Genomic DNA, 17,050 nt, shown 5'->3' with positions numbered 1-17,050 from the left:
TCAAGTTTAATCAAAGTGTTCTGAGCCACAGCCAAGAACGCACTGCTTTAAATACAACTTTTTTTTTTTTTACCAGTTCAGTTTATACTTATGGAAAATCTCTTGATATTTGAGCATCATTTTTTAATCTGCAAAGAGGTAATAAAATGTAGGTCTTGTGTTATGGTTGTGAAAATTAAACAAACAAAAAGAAACCTAACTGATAATAGTATCTTTAACTCTTGTGCTTTAATTTTTCCCTTTCTCATTTCCCCTCCCTCCCAGGAAGACACACATGTGAATATCTTAGGAAAACACGAATCTCAGGGTCACAGCTTTATTGTATAGATTTTTTTTTTAAACACAGCCATATTACAAACATTGTCAGGGAACATTTACAAGAATAAATAAGATGGACTTGCAGGTGTAAAAAGATTACACGTCACTTTAATGTACAGTCAAAAAATATATCTGATATTCATTGACCTGACATTATTTACCTTCTGCCTTTTGAAGCGAGAACTGGAAATAAAGAGGAAAAAGGGAAAACAAAACGAACAAAACACTGACAGCACAGTGCTGGCTTTATTAATTTTTTTTTTAAAGTTGTTTTCTTTTGTTTTCTCTTCTCACACGTGCTTTATCTATCAAACACCCAAACTGTACAAGTGCAGGCCATTGGGATTTGTGGGGGCTTTGAATAGTGTGGAGTCTTTGGTCCCAGGTGGTATCATATGCCACTTAGGTACGAAAATGTCAGCCTTCCTAGTGGAGACTGGGGACCCTCATGATAGCTCATTGAGAGCTGTACCGGTATAGTACCCAGCAGCCAAGGCAATCACAGAGGCTACTGCTGTACCTTTGATTGGATACTAGGATATAGAGTGAAGAGAGCAGGTAGAATGTGATTTTGAGCCTGATTATAAATATAAGTTAGCCTGGGTTATCCTGGGCTAGCCCAAGAACCAGTTGCTGGGAGTGATTATGCGCTGGGAGTGATTATGATCTGGTGTCAACAGAATCACTGTGCTTTTGAAATCTTTTCTTACAGGCCTCGAGCAGGGAGTGAGGGCGGAATTAGCCTTTGGAGATAATACACATGAAAATGATGTCTTGTTAGGACTCCTGCCTGGATCTTTATTGGTTCTGGCTGTCATTGAGGGCCTTCATGGCCAGTGAGTGATAGCTGCCCTTCTCAGAAGAGGCAATAAGCATCACGTGTATGACCAAGTAGCTGCTGCCTGAAACTGTGCTAAACCATCCTGGATGAGGCGAGTGGATGCAGCTAGAGCTGCCTTTTGATTGACATATAAAGGGAAGGCTTGGCTGGAAAAGTAGGGGGCTTCCCCCTCACAAACTGAGCATGGCCTGCTTAGCTGACAGCTCGTAGGTACCAGTCAAACATGACTCTCACTTTTCAAGGACTCACTCACCTAAGGTGAAAGTGGCCTAAAGTCTATCTCAGCAGTGCGCGTCTTCACTGTGAGCTAGGAGATAAAGATGTCTGCCTTCGTCTGGGCAGCTGCTGAACTATCCCCTCCCACAGTGATCAAGTTCTTCCTTACAGGTATTAAGTTTCCTCATTCGTCTTAGCACCACTCAGAGGAGTAACCAGGGCAGCAAACTAGGCTTGACTGGGTCTCTAATCATCCACAGCCTTACGAAGATGATGGATGCTAGCATCCTGCCTGCCCCTTTAGGAGACATACATTTTTCTAGACTAACACAATTCTGCTCACAAAGCTCCTAGGATGCGTTCTCACTGAAGAACTGTGACCTATATTAAACAGGCTGAATGCCCAGATCTTATTACCATTATTTTTCTGTCCAATAACCCAAGACTCCTAGGCTTCACCCTCTAAACAAAGAGCCAGAGTTGGCATTTAACCACCTAGAGTGGCTCTCAGCTCCAGAAGGAAGCTGCATGCTTAAGCACCGCCCCCTCCCTAGCCCCTCCCTACCCAGAAATCCTTTCTAGTAGATTGTCTTTCAGCACAATCCATGCCTGTTCTCTGTACCAGCTGCAGTGGAGCAACACTAAGTCAGCCCCATGCTATATAAAGTGGTGCCAGGTTAGGGGGGCTAACAATGTGAGTACTGACTCCACCTGTTGGACACTAATATTCATGGACATATTTCAGGGGTGGATGTGGCCCCTTAAATAGCTTTTATACCCCTTGTGAAAGTTGGCAGATGAGATACAAGGGATAGTTCTTGGTCTCCACAGTAGAGTGATACAGCCACTGTCAGGCCAAAGTCTATCCATGGTTACCAAGAAACTGAAAGAGCCTATTCATATATAGATATGACAGATGTTTGTGCTGTGTTTCTGACGATATCAGCTCCATGACTCTGAAATGTGTCAGAGAAAACTTGATTTAGAACTATTTTCTTTCTCCCCCATTTCTACCACTGACTCTCTCTCTCTCTCTCTCTCTCTCTCTCTCTCTCTCTCTCTCTCTCTCTCTCTCTCTCTCTCATTCAGGAAGGATAGGATTTCAAAGGTGACCCAATTTTCAGTAAAAAGAAACTTCTGCATTTCATACTTTTTGATATGTGTCTAGGGACAACCTCACACAGGGGACCTATACCCAGCACTATACATTGGCCAATGGGAAAGAAAAGCAAGTCGGGGCTTAGAGATGACATTGCCACCTCTGTTTTATCTTTTGACCCGTCTTTTAACTTGGGTTGATGACTCAGACTTAGGGATCTTGGTTCAGTATAATCCATTGATGTTGTGGCATAGGATCAGTATCCTGTTCACGCCTAGCCTTGGATCTAGACATATCTTCTGCAGTGCTGAACTTCCGTTAGCTTGATGCTGATGGTCTGTTTGGTTAGCAGTGGTAGCCAGCTATAGGCTAATGAAGGGTGGCTTTCTTTTGTCTTTCCCCATGCCATTTAAGTCACTGGGCTCAACTAAGTAGACCCTGAATTTCCACTTGTATTCCTGTTTTCCTGCCCTAGCTTTCTAGGGTCTTCTAGAAACCTGGCTGAGGATTTGTGAGGATATGTTCCCTTTTCCATGTATTGTTCAGCCTGGTGCTTTATAGTCCAGAAAGGGTACCGTCAGATTTCAAACCAAAGAGCAAACTCTTATCCTACTTACATGGTGTACTGTGCCGTAGCAATTTCTACTTCCTAGTGGTATCTGTCTGGAGTGCTGAGTGCTACAGGGACTCAGGGATTGTGCAGAGTGAAGTGGAGTGAAGGGTGTTTAAGATTCCATATGTCCATACGAAGTCTGTCCTAAGATTTGCCCACATCAGAAGCTATAGGACTCAACAGAGCATTCAGGAATTTTCTGAGTCGGGCCACATCTGGCCTCTCTTTTGTCTTTAGGGTTTTGTGGGTCAGTGGATATGTTTCAGAGCTCTCTGTAAGCAGAGGAGAGTGTGCTAGGGAAGTGTAAGTTGGTGTGACCTTGAGTTTAGAGTGACATCAGGATGAAGGGTCACGGCCAGGCACGATGTCTTGGACAGAGAAACCATTCCCTAAGTCCATCAGAGAGATTCTGAGATACAGGACAGATTCAAAAATAATACATCTATACGGTCGTATTTAAACTACCAAGAATGAATTAGCAATCAAGATTCAAATATATCATGAGTGTAAAACATGAGACCCTAGAGGAGTGTGAAACTTCCCACTGTCTGCACTGGCCCTTGGCGATATCTAGCGGGTCTTTCGTTGCGCTCTTGCTCCTGTTGTGAAGAGCAATCATGTGGGAAAATCTCAGACACCATGGTAGAAGAGTGTTGTCTCTGTGGTCAGAAAACCAGGCCAAGTTTGCTTATGTGGGCAAGGGAGTCCTCTATCTGCATCTGTTTACTCATGAGTAGAGTGTTGATGGCCACAAGCACAGACAGACACTTCAGGAGTGTTGGGAGAGCAAGACCATGCTTTAGAGTCCACAGCACAGAGTCTGCAGGTCTCATGGAGTAGGTGACATCTGCTGGTCATTGATTGCTCAGGCCCACAGCGAGAGGCAACACTTGAAGCAAGCAGCCTCTACCGTTCCTACAAGAGGGAGCCTGCTGTGGCTGTCTAGATGCTGACAGGCCCCTACTTTATCCATCAGTTGGGTAAAAAGAATATGGTGTTGATAGGCAGCTGTGATCTGGCCTGAAGCCATATAGGCCTTAAACACACACAAGTGGGGACAGTTCACCATGTCTCATTTATACTTTACACCTTCTCCACTTGGATTCCACTGGAGACCAATAGAAAGATTTTAGCTAAGTGAGGATTCACTTTGGCATCCCTCCTTTGCTCATGTCAAGATGAGACCACCCTATAAGCAGAGTTGGGTGAGAAGAGACTCTTGGAAGGTAGATTTTATTGGGAGATTTCCTAGGGAAAATATTGTCTGACTTCCTTAGTACCATTTTTCCATCTCATCTAAGCTCTTCTGCATGTCCCCCACAGGGATGTGAAGAATGTCATTTCTATGCCCTGGTTTAAGACCACGTTCCTTAAGGATGGTTGGGTTGTGGCAAGATATGGGGATGGGTTAACCTTTGGCGAGTTCCCTCAGTATGGCCTGAATTTTCACACATTTCCTTTCCCCTCATGCTAGTCCTTAAATTCCCATCACATGTAATGATAAAGACGACTTCCACTGTTGTCTGTCAGCTCTTTCACTCCTTCCTCACCAGGATGGATCCTAGGATTTGGATTAAACAGTCCTCCCTCTGCTTCCTCTGTTGGCATTGGCCAGGATCTGAAGAAATGGCATGCAACATGCTTATTGGTTATGCTACAGACTCCGGCAGGCTACAGGAAAATCCATTCAGGATAGGAGAGGAGAGCCACAGGAATTTGGAAGGACCAGTGGGGGCCCGGGGCCTGGGGAATATACTTAAATATACCTGGGAAGAGGCCCGTCAAAGGAGAACAGTAACTGAGAGGATTCTTTTGCTTGCCCTTTCTTTGAGATGTTTCCTCTGGAACCTCCAAAGTAACAGCCTTCTTAATCAACCCCGGTGTTCTGGGACTTCTAGAGAGCTCATGGGCTCACACCAGTAGAAGCTGGTTCCTTGGCTTCCTTTCATATCCTATCCTCATGTTGTTGACCCTGCTCCACGGCAGAGCAGAGACCCTGTGCTTTACATAAGAGCTGAGTCTCATGGTCTACTCCATGTTTTGTTCCAGCAACAAAATAGTGAACACACACACACACATGCACACACGTAACATATTAAAAGCACACACTGAGGGGGATGTTTTCACAGTGTCTGATGAAGGGAAAAGAGCCTGTCCTGCTGATCCAGAAAGAGTCGTTCATCTCCAGAATTAATCGGAGTGCATTGCCGCTGAGGTCTGCCAGCTTCTTGTTGCGTGCAGGGCGGCGGCCCTGTCCTTTACAGTCCCTCTTTGGCTCTGGCTACCTTCCTGCCATTGTCCCCGTCCTGCTACATTCTAGCTGGGCTGACCTCCCAACACCTGTCCCTCCTGGTACCCTCTCACCATTCCTTAGCACTAGGCATGTTGACCCCCTTGGCTTGCATTTCCTTTCTCTTCTTTCCTATCTGTTGAGACTCAGCTGGAATGGATGTTGCCTAGCAAGCTCGAGGCAGAGTGAGTCACTCTGATGTCTAAGCTCGTTGAAATCTTGTATGTTCCGCCGTTACAGCGTGGCTCAGCTTCCCTAGTATACAGTGGGCCTGAAGGGCAAGATGTGTACTTTATTGGCTTCTGTGTCCCTCATGCTCTGCGACTAGATCAGTCTGCAAGATTGACCTTCCGAGGCTCCTGGCTGTTAAGGCTGTCAGATACTGTGGCTCAGCCCTGGCTACAGAGCTTCCCAAGCTGGCTCCCTTGTAGCCGGAGGGAACACGAGAATTGTTTTTTTTTTTTTAAAGCAATGATGAAATTAGATAAGACTAGCTTTCCTGGGGAGCTGGGAATGAGTTAATAAAATATATCTGAAAGTTTGGGCTACCAAGAAGAACTGGTATCAGAAAGAACGAATTAAATTTCCACTCATGGAGTTCTCTCTCTACTCAGAAGTTTCTAGCCTTATTTTTCTTCTATAAAAAGAATTGCCTGGTTGAGAAAGCATGAAGAAAATGGCAGGTAGATTCTATCATCATAACCTGCCTTTTTGAACCCAGAATTCCATCACTGAAGAAGGTGCTTGGGTCTCTTTAATAAAAAAAAAAAAAATGAAAATGACGTCAGCGCTCGCTAGGGGTGCTGTGGACTATATGAGACGTCCTATGGAAGGTGGTAAGCATGATGCTTGGCTTGCAGTAAATGCTTCATGAATGCTCTCTCCCTTTCCTTATTAATTTATTAATTTACGCTTTCAGCAAGGCTCAGGGGCCCAGACCTAAATCCACTTATTGTATTACATAAACCAAGTTGGTGCTCCAGTAGCCAATTTCAAAATGGCAGCCAGATTTCTTTAGGAAAGAGCTTACATTTGAAGAGACAAATTATAATGCTGTTGCTGTATTTTCCTCCCAAACAAGGGACCAATCCCAGGGAGACCGTCTCGTGTGCTCAGTGGCTGTATTATCTGTGTGGGGCTTTTCAAGGGTGTATATAAATAAATGTATACCAGGAATATATGTTCCAGGAAATACAATGAGCCTAAGAGATTTATCTTACAGCCACACATCCAAACTTGCATTCTAACTTTTTCTTTCTTTCCTTCTTTCCCTCCTCCCTCTCTTCCTTCCTTCCTTTCTTGACATAAGAGAATATGGAAATTTTATACTCTCATAAGAGTTTCTTTTCACACGTACTTGGGAAAAATAATCAAAGCTTTTCTTTTTTGTCTTCCCATAGAAAGCACCACTTAGGAAGCACAGGGTTATACTACACAGGCCAGCAAGAGCCCCGCCCCAGGAGAACGGCCCTTTCAGCAAACATAGAAAATGTACTGTAACATTTCCTATGAGCCCTCCTCCCCTATAGACTATGGAAAAGCAATGGAAACCTTTGCTGAAGTGTGATGTGGATACAGTTGCTTGGCCGGGAGGTTACAGAAGGTCAAGGCCTGGCTGGAGATGGTATAGCGAGTCAAGCCCAGCACAGGTTAGGTGTAAGACGAAGAAGGCCCCCCTCCTGTAGTCTATGGGACATCCAGAAGTCACACTGATGCGCAGACTGGCATCCCCTGTAAGGGATTGTGGGGACCAATAACCCAGTGATCCCCCAAACTATACTCTTTTGCATGATAACATGGAGAAGAACTTCTACCCCCCAGTACTCTTAAGGATGGCAAGGGAAGGGACTGGCTGGCTCCCCACACCCAGCAGCACCTGCACAGTTAGCTTTCCAGGAGAATAACAAACTCAGAAAGAAGAAAAGAAGAGGTCTGGGGATCAGAAGTCCAGGGCCTTGCTTGGGGAGACTTCTGTGGGCCTGATGCTGTCCGGTGTAGAAGGGAAGCTCGTCTCCATCAGCACAGCAGCTCCCACAGCTACAGAAGACCCCCTCCCCCCAGGAGCTGCAGACCCCACTGAAGAGACCTCCAGAGTTCTTCTTGGAGTTGGGCAGGTGTGCCACCTCTGAGCTCTTGAGACCAGTCATTGTCAGTCACGGAGAGAGAGAGGGGCAGCTGCAGCAGCCTCTGGACGCTGGCAGGTTCCCTATCCAACCAGGCTAAAAGGAGCTTAAATATTCCAGTGCCACCTCATATACAAATTTATACTGTTCCTGAGAGGAAGAGAAGGAAAGAGATGGAGACAAGAGAGTGAGAGAGAGAGAGAGAGAGAGAGAGAGAGAGAGAGAGAGAGAGAGAGAGAGAAGGAGAAGGAGAGAGAGGGGGAGAGAGAGAGAGAGAATGCATTATATTAGAGGCAGATTTTGGAGAACACTTACCTGTACACACACTAAAAATCAAGTAGAAATTATCAACAGCCCATGTCTGAACAACCTGCAATATCCTGATTGATGCCTACTCCTGCCTATACTTCCAAGAATGCCCAACTGAGGTCACTCCCCTTTGGTCACTACATCCCACACCAAGGCTTCTCAAACTAGATACAACCTTCATGCAGAACATGTAGGGGCAGTGCTGAAAAATGATGGTTCTGGCTCTGTCCATTTGGGATGGGCCTCAAGAGTCTGCCATCCTCACAAACTCCCAGGGGACCAACAAGGAACGTAGGCTGGTATTCAATTAAGACCCAGCTGCTGAAGGCATGTCCTATTTACAGTTACATTTTTTTTTTCAGGTTCAGGGAACACAAAGGCTTTGGCTGTTGGGTAATGGCTCTTGGGGGCTCACCAGTGTCTCCACCATGTTGGATTTGTTGTTGCGTAGGGTCTTCACAATGTGGAACACGTCAATGATGTTCTGCTGCTGGATCATCTCGCACACACTGCAGATGGCACAGAAGGTTCCGCTGCGGCCTCCCCCATTTCTAAACACAGAGGGAACAGGTGAGCCCAGTGCCCAGGACCCTTACTCAGACACATGTTGATCCTAAAGCTACATTGTGGAAGCGAGGAGTAGCTGTCCTAGCAGATGTGGTCAGGCAACCATAAACACTTTAATCTGAGCCATGGGCTTTGGTTTAAGTTCCACTGGGACTGTGAATCTTCTCGGACCTTGGGAAAGGAATTTCTTGTCCTGGGTGCAAGTTGCCCAGCTACCTAATAAATAGGTTAGACCATATGACCTTTGGGGGTTCAATTACACTGATGTTTCTTTGGATCTATGAACATTTTATTCCAGGCACACTGATGTACATGCTCAAGGCAGGATGGTATTATGTCTTTTTACATGGGTACCTACTACATTCATGTCCCAAAGAGATACTCTGGATTTACCAGACATCCAGGGAAAACAATGGAAAAAGTTACTAATTTGTTTTATCACTAGTTCTTTCTGTATTCTAATAAAGACAACAATAGTTTGATGAGTCTTGGGCTAGCTAGCCCTGACTTTGGACTGTGGTCCTCGGGCATTGGCTCGGCATTTCTGAAATATCAGTCCAACTCCATGGCTCCACTTTAAATCTTGTTTAAATAGCATCCTACTGGTCTTGGGTAGAAGGGACTGCATGCTCTTGGAATGGCCATCCCTCAATTGCTTCTTCCTTCTGAAGCTCCACAAATTATCCTCATGGAAACAAGCCCTTCCAGGAACCTACCTGATTCTGAACTCCTGGGCATGCTGCCAAAGGCAGCTAATGATTTCAGGTAATGGTCTGTGTCTAAGGAACATCTGGGCACAAAGTAAGGCATTTAGTCAATCTCCCAGATGTTTCACCTACAGGAAACCTAACAACCAGATGTCTCAAGTACAGAAAGTTATCCTCCCTTAACTGGTGGGTGACTGCATTTCAGTGTTTGTCATGGTGCCTGGGGTCCCCAAGGATGCCCAGGTCTCTATGGGTAGAATGACACCCTTGTGCTGATTACCTAGAGTAGGTGAGACATTGGTGAAAACCAACCTAAACACCAACAAATGAACCAAGCCACCCCTGCCCTCATAGGCTAGCAAATAAAAACATTAGCGAGTAGGAAGCCTTCCTGGAAAGGAGGGTTTAGTATCTTTTGAAATAAAAACACAAAGACCAAAGGATGAAGCAAGAAGATGTATCATCTCAGGGCTTAATGGAGTCTTGAGGAATGGGCGTTGTCCTGTGCTAACGAAGGAGCATCTAATGTGTGGGAAGGAACCGGAGGGAAGCGGGGATGGAAACCAGTTGCTGGTTTCTGCGGTATCGAGAGAGACATTGTCCATCACCGGAGAAGGCACAGCACACAGTATGCTCCTGGAGTCTGTATCTATCTGTATCATTAGAGAGAACCTTCTAGAGGTGGGAGCTTTTCAACTCTGAGTGTGCACATGTGTGTTTAACCTGCTCTAAGCTCTGACTTCCCTGACATGTGTGAACCAGCTATCTGAATGAAAGCGAACAATTAGCGGCTTTGGAAGAAAAAAAAAAAACCAAGTCAATTCTAAGGTCAATGAAAGGCAATTAATGGCCTCTGCTCAGGCCAGAAAGAATTATTCTGACAAAGAGAGATGAGTTTGGTTCATATTTTTTGGAATACAATATTTTTTAAAGAGAAAGGGCTTCTCAGTCACTTCCCCTCTATAATGATGCTCTGAACAGTTGAAAGTTGTAGATCTAACATCACGTGTAAATCTCTTATGGCTGCAGATGTTCTATGGGCCTAAACTCTTCTTAGAACCCTTCTTCGTGGTAGGCTCTGTGACATTTCCTCTTAAGGAATCATCCTTACATTTGCATATATTTCCTGCTATGGCATTCTTAAATCTCTCTGTTGGAGGCTATCAGTTTTCTAAATGTTTTATGCTTGAGCACCACAGGGTCTAAACATGGTCTACATACATCAACACACCCAATGGACAGATGGGGAAACCAAGAGCCACACCATTATTTGCTTGTTTATTATTTATGCTGTGCCCATCCTAAGACAGGAAGCAAAGATCATCCTAGTAACTGTTCTTGAGCTCAGTGCACCCAGAGGAAGACATGGATTCCAGGGCCCTGAAAAGCCACCTGCTGCAGTAGTGTTTCCCCCTTGTGTCCGTGTCCCTGTGTCTACTTAAACATAAGGTCAGAGACATGCCAGGAGCCTGACACAAAGAGCAAGTCCAAGAGGTCCTTACCCTGTCTAAGAGGTCCTTATCCTAAATGTTCCTCCCCACCCTCCCTCTTCTTAGATACAGTGTGGGGCAGTAGACAGCACAATAGCTCACAGTCTTCGGGATCCAAATGGAGTCCCTTTTGCACCTAGCTCTGTCCCCTTAACCATCTATGCTTTCAGTGTGCTTCCTGCAAATTGATAGTATCTACCTCCCGGATGGGATGAAATGATTAATTTTAAACTCGTGGCTTAAATTAAGGTAATATAAGACTGTCTTTTTTTTTTCTCCTATAAGATGTAACACAAGGGGGCTCTGGTCAGTGGGACCCACGTTATCCTACGGTTTCTTTTGTCTAGCAGGATGATGTTCATACCTCCCTTTGAAGAGTGGAACTCACTTCTGTGTTGGGAACACTGGGGAGTTGGCTGCCCGCTAGGCTCTGCATCAGCAGTGAGTCATACAACAGTAGGTAAGAAACTGGCACCTCAGCTGGCACCTCGGCTCATTAAAGGGCTCGTGTGCCTTTATCCACATCCTCAGTGGATTAGAGGGGCTGCTAAGACGAGATACCACTGGATACGCGTGGGACGTGCTGTGCCACCAGCAACTATCTCAAATATCCTGTTTCCCATCACTCTACCTCTGCAGTACTCACAGGCAGTGGACCACAGTGCGGCCCTCTCTCCCATCGTACTGTTCCTGCCACTTCTCCAGCCGTCGGACCACTTTGAGCAGTGAGCGCTTGGAGGGGGGCGTGTCCCGGTACGCAGGCCAGCCAATGTACTGCAGGTGCTGGACAATGCGATAGCCGTCCTGTGGCTGAGAGTAGAACACTGGTTAGGGCGGTTCTGATGGGCATAGCCAAGCAGCCAAGGCTTTCAGATTTTTAGAGAGCTGTAATAGAGTAGAAGTCAGACTGAGTGGGGCCACAGCTGTACCGTCATGGACACAGAGTGTCTTTATACCTAAGGTCATATCTCTGTGTGCACTGCTTAACTTTCTCTGCAGCTTGAAGACTCCTGTCTGTGTAGCCTTGGCTGTCCTGGACCAGACTGGCCTAGAACTCACAGAGATCTGTCTGCCTCTGCCTCCCTGAGTGCTGGGATTTCAGGCAGGCCACTTCCAGGGCTAGACATTGCTTTCTTTAAGAATGCCTTTCTTTGTTCTACCGAGTAGTCTTCTTTCTCTCTGAAGTTCATTACTCATTACAATTTATCTCATGTTTCTATTTATAGTAAACTCGGAGGGCAGATACTAAGTACCATCTCTCTGGGTTCTCAGTGGAGAGCAATAGTAAGCCGTCATTTCATTACTTTGTGTTGTTCCCTCTCTCACCTAGTGTTCAACCAGTAACTAGACTTTTGAAAGCAACTAATTATTTTTCCACGTCAATGTTTGCACGACTTGGTCCAAAGCTCCTTAAGACCCAACTTGAGGGTATGAGTGCCGTGTGCCAGAGTGGGAAAGAGCTAATGTCTGGAAAGTTTTGTCTACATGGCTGCTAGCGTGTCAGGAAACAGGCAGCTGGCAGGCTGGATGCCGCTCTGTGCCTCTATCTCTGCTGGAGCCATTGCTGGCTCTGGAGCCGGAATCAGCAAAGGCATCATTTCCCCAAGGAAGAGTTTATCAGGAGGGAGTAACACAGACTCTTGGCTGGCTCAGTGGGATCCTCTGCCGGCAGCCCCAATCTGTTCTGCAAAGAAGGGGGGAACAGTGAGCCATGGCGGCTCTGCACTCACCCGAGCCATGTTACAGATCCGGAAGATTCTGTGGATGATGTCCTCATCAATATCTGCAGAGACAAACTCCACCTGGATGGGACCGTAGCACCCAGAGGTCTTCTCAGGCCAGTACTGCATACAGAGCTACAGCAGAAAAAGAGGTCACAGAAGGCCAAGGAGAAATAAGGACTGCCTTTCTTGTTGTGACCAGGACAGAGCACCGGAAAGGTTCAGTCTTGTGAAGCAAAGTGTACATAGTTTTCCTGTGTAGGCGCCGGTCCAACTTCTTTTGTTAAAGCTTTGAACAAAGGGGCAGGCTTAAAAAGAATTGCTTTGCTGACATCAAACCATTTCTTAAATCTCTGGACCTTCATCTTCTTGTCTGTGAAATGGGGAGAATGGCATCTACCTACAAACGCTAATGTAAGAATTTTAGGGACCGCAACTGAAGGGCAGGCACAAAGCTGGTTCCAAGTTACCACAGCTGAGGCGACTGTTTCCCATTCCAGAGAAGTCTACAGTGACTGCTCAGTCATATTCAGATTAATTGTTTTATAAAGTACATATTTGGGCATCTGACAGTCTTGGCTCCAAATCTAGACTCTGATGCATATAAGTTTGTCACCCAGCGCTCTGCCCTCGTGTGTAAATAGAGGATAACCCTGTGTCCCTTGTACCATAAGAACATTTTCATAGTGCTGACTTTGCTGACTGTCTTTCAACCTTTCTGGACTTGGGACCTGCAGACATAGCTTAGAGCCCATAGCCGGTGTCACTCCTCACTCTCGGTGTCTCAGCTGGAGGCTGTTTGTTCCCATCTCCCAGGGTCTGAGTGTCACAGCTATGGGAACAGCTATGAGCACAGGCTCCGGCTCCAGTATACAGAACACTTCCTGAGAACACTGTCAAGCCAATGCAGGACTGGAGACACCGGGGCACCCTGGGCTCAGACCACAGTTGTTCTTTATGTGTCTCCTCAAGGATGATGGATTCACTCATTCACTGGAGTCTACTCATTTGTTGGGTGACTTTAGTCTGGATGTCTGTGGAGGAGCAAATCCCACTCCTCCACATTCCCGAGGAGCTCTAAGGAGCATTGAGATAGACCTTACCTAGAACCATTGTCTTAGGTTTGGGACATACAAGAGAGTGACAATTGAGGCCAAAGGATTTTGGGGTTACTGGTGCCTGGACAGAGACCATGCACTAGAAATGCCACCTTGGAGCTGCTAAGAAGGGATAGTGAACCCTCGTAAAACCCACTTAAGCTTCTGGCAGCAGTGCTGTGTTGAGTGTCTAAGGATGAAGTCACCTATGGCCCACACCAGCTTGAAGATAATGACAGACGTGACCCGTGAGAGTGAGGCAGGGTTTTCCTGAGGGTTGGGGGCGGGGGATTATTCTCTGTTTGTTGATGGCAGTGAATTGCTAATTCACCCTGGGGAGTCCATGGCATCATGTTTTCTGTTCTTTCCTTCTCCTTTTGGAACTAGAATGGATGATAAAGAACAGGAGGTGGGGCGTGAAGGAAACCAACGAAGGAAAGAAAACATCATGTCTCTTGCCTTCTCATCAGTAGAAACCTGACGTTCGCACTTAGAGATACCATCACTTAACTTCAGCTGCGGCTGGCAGACAAAATAGTTTTGTAAATAAAGTTTAATTGACACATGTGAACCTCTTCCGTATTGTCCGGGACTGCTGCTCCAAGTGTTTCAGCTGCAGAGCTGAGTAGTTTAGACAGAGACTTGCAGTCCTTTCTGTCTAGACACCCACACTAACCCTTGCCATCTCTTTTTCTGTTAGGCTTGTTTGGGAGAGAAAGGAGATAATTCATGAAAGCAAATAGTTTAGTACGGTATCAGCCACGAAACAATACCAACTTGATATTGCAGGTCAGTACTGCATTTATAATTCAATTCTTGTATAGTTTTTGCTGTAGTATGGTTTAACTATCCATTCCTTGGCTTATAATGGGGTTGCAGCCCTTTAAGTGGATCATTGGTTGGTGACATCATAAAGTCAAAACTGGGGGATGCAGGTCAGTGGTAGAGCACTTGCCACACACGCAGGAGGCCCTATGTTCAATGCCCAGGGCTGCAGAAAATGTATTTGGCACACGTAACCTACAGATATCACAGCATTACAATGAAGTAGTGCAAAGGGCTAGTTGTTTCTCTGCAGGGTTCTGGGTGTCTGAGATTTCCTGTTTACTGCCACTGTCTAGGCATCGCCAGAGGGTATTACGTATCACCAGACCCAGAACCAAAATTTATATAGCTCCTATCCTATCAAATGTATATCGTTTACATAACAATGTGAAGTCAAGGATTCTCAAGTTAAATGCCCTCTTCTAAGTCGGGGGTGAAGGGGGGGGGGGCGGCGTGGCACGTTCTGCATTCATGTAGAAGAATGTACCTTCTCATAACTCCTCTCAAGTAACAAAGATGCTCAAGATGAAGTCTCATAAAGGCACTGGTCCTCTGCTTGCCTAGCCTCTCCATCAGAGGTTAATCAAACATATTGAGAACGAAAGTGTGAATGTGGGGGTTGGGTAGGGGGCGCTGGTCGCAGGGGCCTCTGCGGCTGGACAATCTGCTGCTGCTGAGCTGTGCGGTAATGACAAATCCACAATTTGAACTTCATTTCTCTTTGCCACTGGCTCTTCTGCCGTGCAGCCTTCACAGTAATGAGGCACTGGTACCGATAAGTCTGTGGCTGGCCAGAGAAACTGGAATTAATCAGAACGTCCCATTTAAAAAAAATAATTGGCTTTATTGCTTGCATTGGATTTAGCCTTGGCGGAGTTTGGCTGTGATCCTGACATGGGGTGCACAGACCTGCAGCACTGGGAAGAGTCTATTACCCCCAATATTTTCAGCCTGAGGAGAATGTGAAATGATTTGTCTCTTTTAATAAGATTTCCAGACCAATTTCTCAAGCTAATAGGTTCTACTATGCATCAAACAAGAGTCCTACATTTTAGGACACTTCTCTCCATTTTATTTTCCAGGTCACTTTCTCATCATGCCCGGAGGGCTGGAGAAGGTAGCGGGGTCCTTCTAATCCTAAATCGGTGCCATCTTTCCACTTGGGTTCCCTAATTCGTGAGACCACAGCAGCAGCAGTGGGTGACATTCAGCTGGGCAATGTGTGGGCAGATGCGCATTTGAGATGCCAGGGATCATCAGGGTCTCCTCCTCAGAGGCCGGCACACTGCACGTAATCCAGAAACAGGAAATAGGAGACAGAAGTGGAGGGGAGCCAAATGCTCCATTTCCAGGGGGCCCTTCCAGACTTGTCAATGATTTTCCTCAACAAAAATACCTTCTCTGGGTTAGCTTAAGACTATCTTTGTGTCCAAATGCATGGTTCTGTTTGAGTAGAAGCTTCCAGTTTGGCCTATGAAGTATAGAAAAAGTGGGAAAATAAATGCATTGGGGCTCCTAATTGAAGTACATTATATTTCTTTAATTTTTTTTGTTACTATTAGTGTGTGTGTGTGAGTGTGTACATTTCACTTGCCTGTGTAGTTCAGAGATCAACTTTCAGAGCTCAGTTCTCCTCCACTGTGCCCATTGTGGGTTCTGAATGTTGAATTCAGGTTGTCAGGAAGTGCTAGCAGCCAGCTGTCCACTGAGCTTCCTCACCCAGCCCCATTTCCCTCATTTTCTTTTCCTTTCCTTTCTTTCTTCCTTCCTTTATTTTTTTTAAATTTACATTTTAAAATACATTTTAAAATTCTGCTTATTTTGTTGTTCTCAAGGCTATTTTTAAAAGCACCATACAAAGAAAGACAAATGCTACACTCTCTCCTATGCAGCTCCTAGTTCTTAATTTTTATAGTGTGTGTGGTTGTGTGGGAGTGAGTGTAGTAAGAGGTCAGGGAGCCAGAAGGGGTCCAGGAGGGGGAGAAAAGAAGAGGCCTTTAAGAAGTAGAGTGAGGAGGGTAACAGCACACACGATAAAGGAGAATTGTGAGGCAGAAAGGTAGTAATAGTGTGGGAGGGCAGAGGAAACAGGGAGATTGGGGATTGAATAAGATGAGGGCCAGGATCAAGGAAAACTAAGTGTGAAAATGCTAGAAAGAAGTTTGCTACTTGGTTTGACAATTAAACAATCAAACAGGTTTCCTTGCTGTATTTTCAGACATATAGCCTGCTTTGTCAGGCCTCCTCTTTCTCTCTACTACTCCTCGATTTCCCTCCTCTGTCTTGTGTCTTCCCCCCAAAACACTCTCCCCTCTGCCTACCTGTCACATGTATTATATCACCATCATGGTTTTCAAAGCCCTTCCCCCTTGTGCTCCATTTCTTAGTTTCATGACCTATATCTACATTTACACACACACACACACACACACACACACACACACACACATATGCTATGATTCCATTTTAATACTTTTCTCTTGATAACTTGTCCAGGGTTCTTAATTCCTACAGTCTATTATGAAGCAACACTGCAGACGTGTGTAGCTAGGACCCATGACTACCTCTAGGAGGCAAAGGCAGCGTCATCATCACTGATGATTATAGAAATGCTCACACTTCTCCCCAGAAAGCAGAGGGGCTTCTGCTGTCTGTGGTCAAAATGAGTTAAACTGAGCAGAAGTCAAGTAGTCTGTGTAGGCGGTGCTGGGGCAGCTGCTGTACAGTGTTACACCTCATGATCTCCATCACTGTTAAGGCCATGAAAGATGCCCTTTGTGTGTGGGGGGGGGGGCACGTTCAAATTCAGGCATGAAATGTGACAAAGGCAGAGT

The 17,050-nt window shown here is 45.7% G+C and overlaps 1 protein-coding gene across 16 annotated transcripts in view; it reads right to left on the bottom strand.

Annotated features, from left to right (window-relative positions):
- Positions 1-302: 302 nt before the first annotated feature.
- Positions 303-17,050, bottom strand: part of PTPRT (protein tyrosine phosphatase receptor type T) — a 1,106,784-nt gene continuing 1,090,036 nt past the window's right edge. For all 16 annotated transcript variants that reach the window (XM_084776217.1, XM_084776209.1, XM_084776218.1 and 13 more), the window contains 4 exons: positions 12,304-12,429; positions 11,220-11,383; positions 8,225-8,360; positions 303-7,650 (listed from right to left, as the gene is read on the bottom strand). In XM_084776217.1, the coding sequence (XP_084632343.1) occupies positions 7,597-7,650; positions 8,225-8,360; positions 11,220-11,383; positions 12,304-12,429 (480 nt within the window). In that variant the 3' untranslated portion in view covers positions 303-7,596. The remainder of the gene's footprint in view (positions 7,651-8,224; positions 8,361-11,219; positions 11,384-12,303; positions 12,430-17,050) is intronic.

The sequence above is a fragment of the Acomys minous genome, assembly GCF_964271855.1.
Source record: "Acomys minous genome assembly, chromosome: 3".
In the NCBI taxonomy this organism is placed as follows: Eukaryota; Metazoa; Chordata; class Mammalia; order Rodentia; family Muridae; genus Acomys; species Acomys minous.
This window is presented reverse-complemented; position numbering and strand designations above follow the sequence as displayed.